This window comes from Myodes glareolus, chromosome 12 (genome assembly GCF_982192425.1).
Source record: "Myodes glareolus chromosome 12, mMyoGla1.1, whole genome shotgun sequence".
NCBI classification, from domain to species: domain Eukaryota; kingdom Metazoa; phylum Chordata; class Mammalia; order Rodentia; family Cricetidae; genus Myodes; species Myodes glareolus.
The window spans coordinates 32369860-32372317 of NC_142037.1; the positions used below are offsets into that span (position 1 = coordinate 32369860).

Sequence of the window (2458 nt, forward strand, 5' to 3'; positions counted from 1 at the left end):
AGGGAACAGAGGAGGAACAGAGCCCAGAAATGAGTCATGCAGGGCCCAGGCTCCATCATCCACCTTCCCTTGGCACTGGCTTGGGAAAGGATTAAGCAGTTAGTTGCCCCCAATTTGCAGTCTGGGAGCAGGTGTTTGAAACGCTTTCAATGTGTTAATTCAGCCAATGTTTCAACAGAATTTTGGAATAGGTTCTGCTACCTTTTTTCTTCTTTAAAGAAGAGAAACTGGGGTTCAGCAAGAATTGGGAGTTTGGAAAACTGACATAACATACCAACACATGGCCTTGCTGGGATCTGAACCCAGTTGTTTGGATTTCAGGGATCTTGTGTGTGTTTCTGTGCATTATGCATAGGTGTGTGTGTGTGTATGTGTGCGTGTGCGTGTGTGCGCACAGGTGTATTGGCTCATGTGAGCATGTATGGAAAGCCAGAGATTGATGTCGACATGTCCTTCTCAACCATTTCTCTAACTTATTTTTTGAGACAAGCTCTCTCCCTGAACCTCGAACTCTGTTTTGGTTTCACTGGCTGGCCAGCACGGCCCCAGGACAGGCCCATTTCCAACTCCGTGGAATTAGACAAACACACGCTCCCTTACTCAGCTTTCATGTGAATTCAGGGGATCTGAACTCGGGTCCCTGTAGCTGTGCAGCAAGCTCTCTACCCCTTGATCCACCTTCTCAACACCTCAGGAAACCAACTTCCTAGCCAGAACTTCCTGGAATTAGACTTATTTCCATAAAAACTCAAATGGCAAGACTTACATCTGTGGACAAATGAGCTTTGTGGGGGTCCCCCCCTATAAACAGTGCAGGTCTAGGGAACGCAAAACAGGAGAGACCAGGGAGTCCGCTAAACAGTAACAGAGCTGAGAGCTACTAGGGAAAGGGCTGCCCCCAAGGAGGAGGGCTGGAGTCTTGGAGCTGAGTCTGCCAGCTTGTTGTTCTTCCATATCCACCAATCAGATCAGACTATTCGTACATGAGAGGGATGGGAGGAAAGATAAAGAGGATGGAGGGTCACTCCCTCTAACAGAGACACCCCGGAGACAAGGGCAAGTCAGAGCAGCAGAAGGAGCCAATAGAAATCCAGCATGGTATACAGACGCGTGATAGCACAGTAAAGAGGTTGATTTGCCACCGTCTAAAGCCAAGAGACAGCTGAGACGGAGGAGGTAGGCCAAAGGAAAGGTAAGGTTTGGAAGAGCCAGCTCTGCGAAGTGGCTGTCACCACCTTTCTGAACGGGGCCCTTGACCTGATGTCTGAGTCAGCCATCTGCTTACCCGTGACAAAGACCCGGGCTGATCAGCAGGCAGAAGGAAGATTTATCCGGGCCTACGGTTGCAGCATCTGGTCATTTGTGGGAGATGCCGTGGGCTTGTCAAGGGGCACACATCACAGCGGAAGTGTTTGAGAAGGCAGCTCGCTGTACCGAAGCCAGACATTGAAGAGCAATCGGGGGCCGAAGTCCTTCATTCCAATTCAAAAGCTTGTCTACCAATGAATTCATTTCCTCCAACTAGTCCCATCTCTTTTTAAAATGTTTTCGCTATATTTTTATGTACTCGCTTGGTGTGCTTGTATTTGGGAGGAGCATGTAAGAAACCGCACTGGGTGGAGGTCAGAGAAAAGTCTGTGGGAGTCCGTTCTTTCCTTCTATCTTGTGAGTCTCAGGGATCAAACTCAGGCCACCAGGCTTGAATACAGTTGTCTACCCTCTGAGCCACATCACTCATCCCTCCTCACCTCTGACAGTTGTCTCCTCTTCCACTCAGGATCGTGGCCCGAGGACAGCCTTTGACCTGTGTGCATTAGGAGAGTATTTCAGCCCCAGACTGGCCTCTGTCTAATCACTGCTGTACCAGTTTTTCAAGTCTAGGCTGGGCCGCTTTCACAGACGGAGAGACTGAGGCCTGCGCCCAGAAAGTGATGCCATTTGTCAGAGTCCAATCTCTCCTCTCCCTGCCGTGGAGCCTAAGTTCTTAGCAAAGAAGAAAAGAACCTTGCTGAGCAATGAATGACGCCCTTCAGCCCTTCAAATTTCCTACACACATAACGAAGTTCTTAATAAAATATTTAATGATATTTCTGAAGTACTGTCATTCCCCGTGCATGATGATATTTGAAATGAGGTTGCATGGTTTTAGAACAAGACATGATAGTTAGAACTGGGGCACCCCCGGATTCGTGGTTGTCATCACTGTGCCGGTCCCCAGTTCCCAAAGCAAGCCTCTTCAGGAAAACACTCTCCGACACTCAGCTATATTAAGTAGCCTCCAGACTAATTCCGGGGTCCCAGGAGTGAGCTGATTCCATCTGACTTCCTCACTATTTGATGAGAAAGCTGGGGAGACACCCAGCCCAGGTCCAGACTTTCGCAGTGGCCTTCAGACTTCCAGCTGAAAGTCTCTTTGGAAACTCAGTGTTGAAATCTCCAAGATAGCAAATATCTCTTC

At 48.7% G+C, this 2458-nt stretch overlaps 1 protein-coding gene across 1 annotated transcript in view; it reads left to right on the forward strand.

Moving 5' to 3' along the window:
• Positions 1–1976, forward strand: part of Adra1a (adrenoceptor alpha 1A) — a 113083-nt gene extending 111107 nt beyond the window's left edge. Inside the window, exon 4 of the mRNA XM_085698669.2 lies at positions 1778–1976. Within this exon, the coding sequence (XP_085554795.2) occupies positions 1778–1852 (75 nt within the window). The 3' untranslated portion in view covers positions 1853–1976. The remainder of the gene's footprint in view (positions 1–1777) is intronic.
• Positions 1977–2458: the final 482 nt, after the last annotated feature.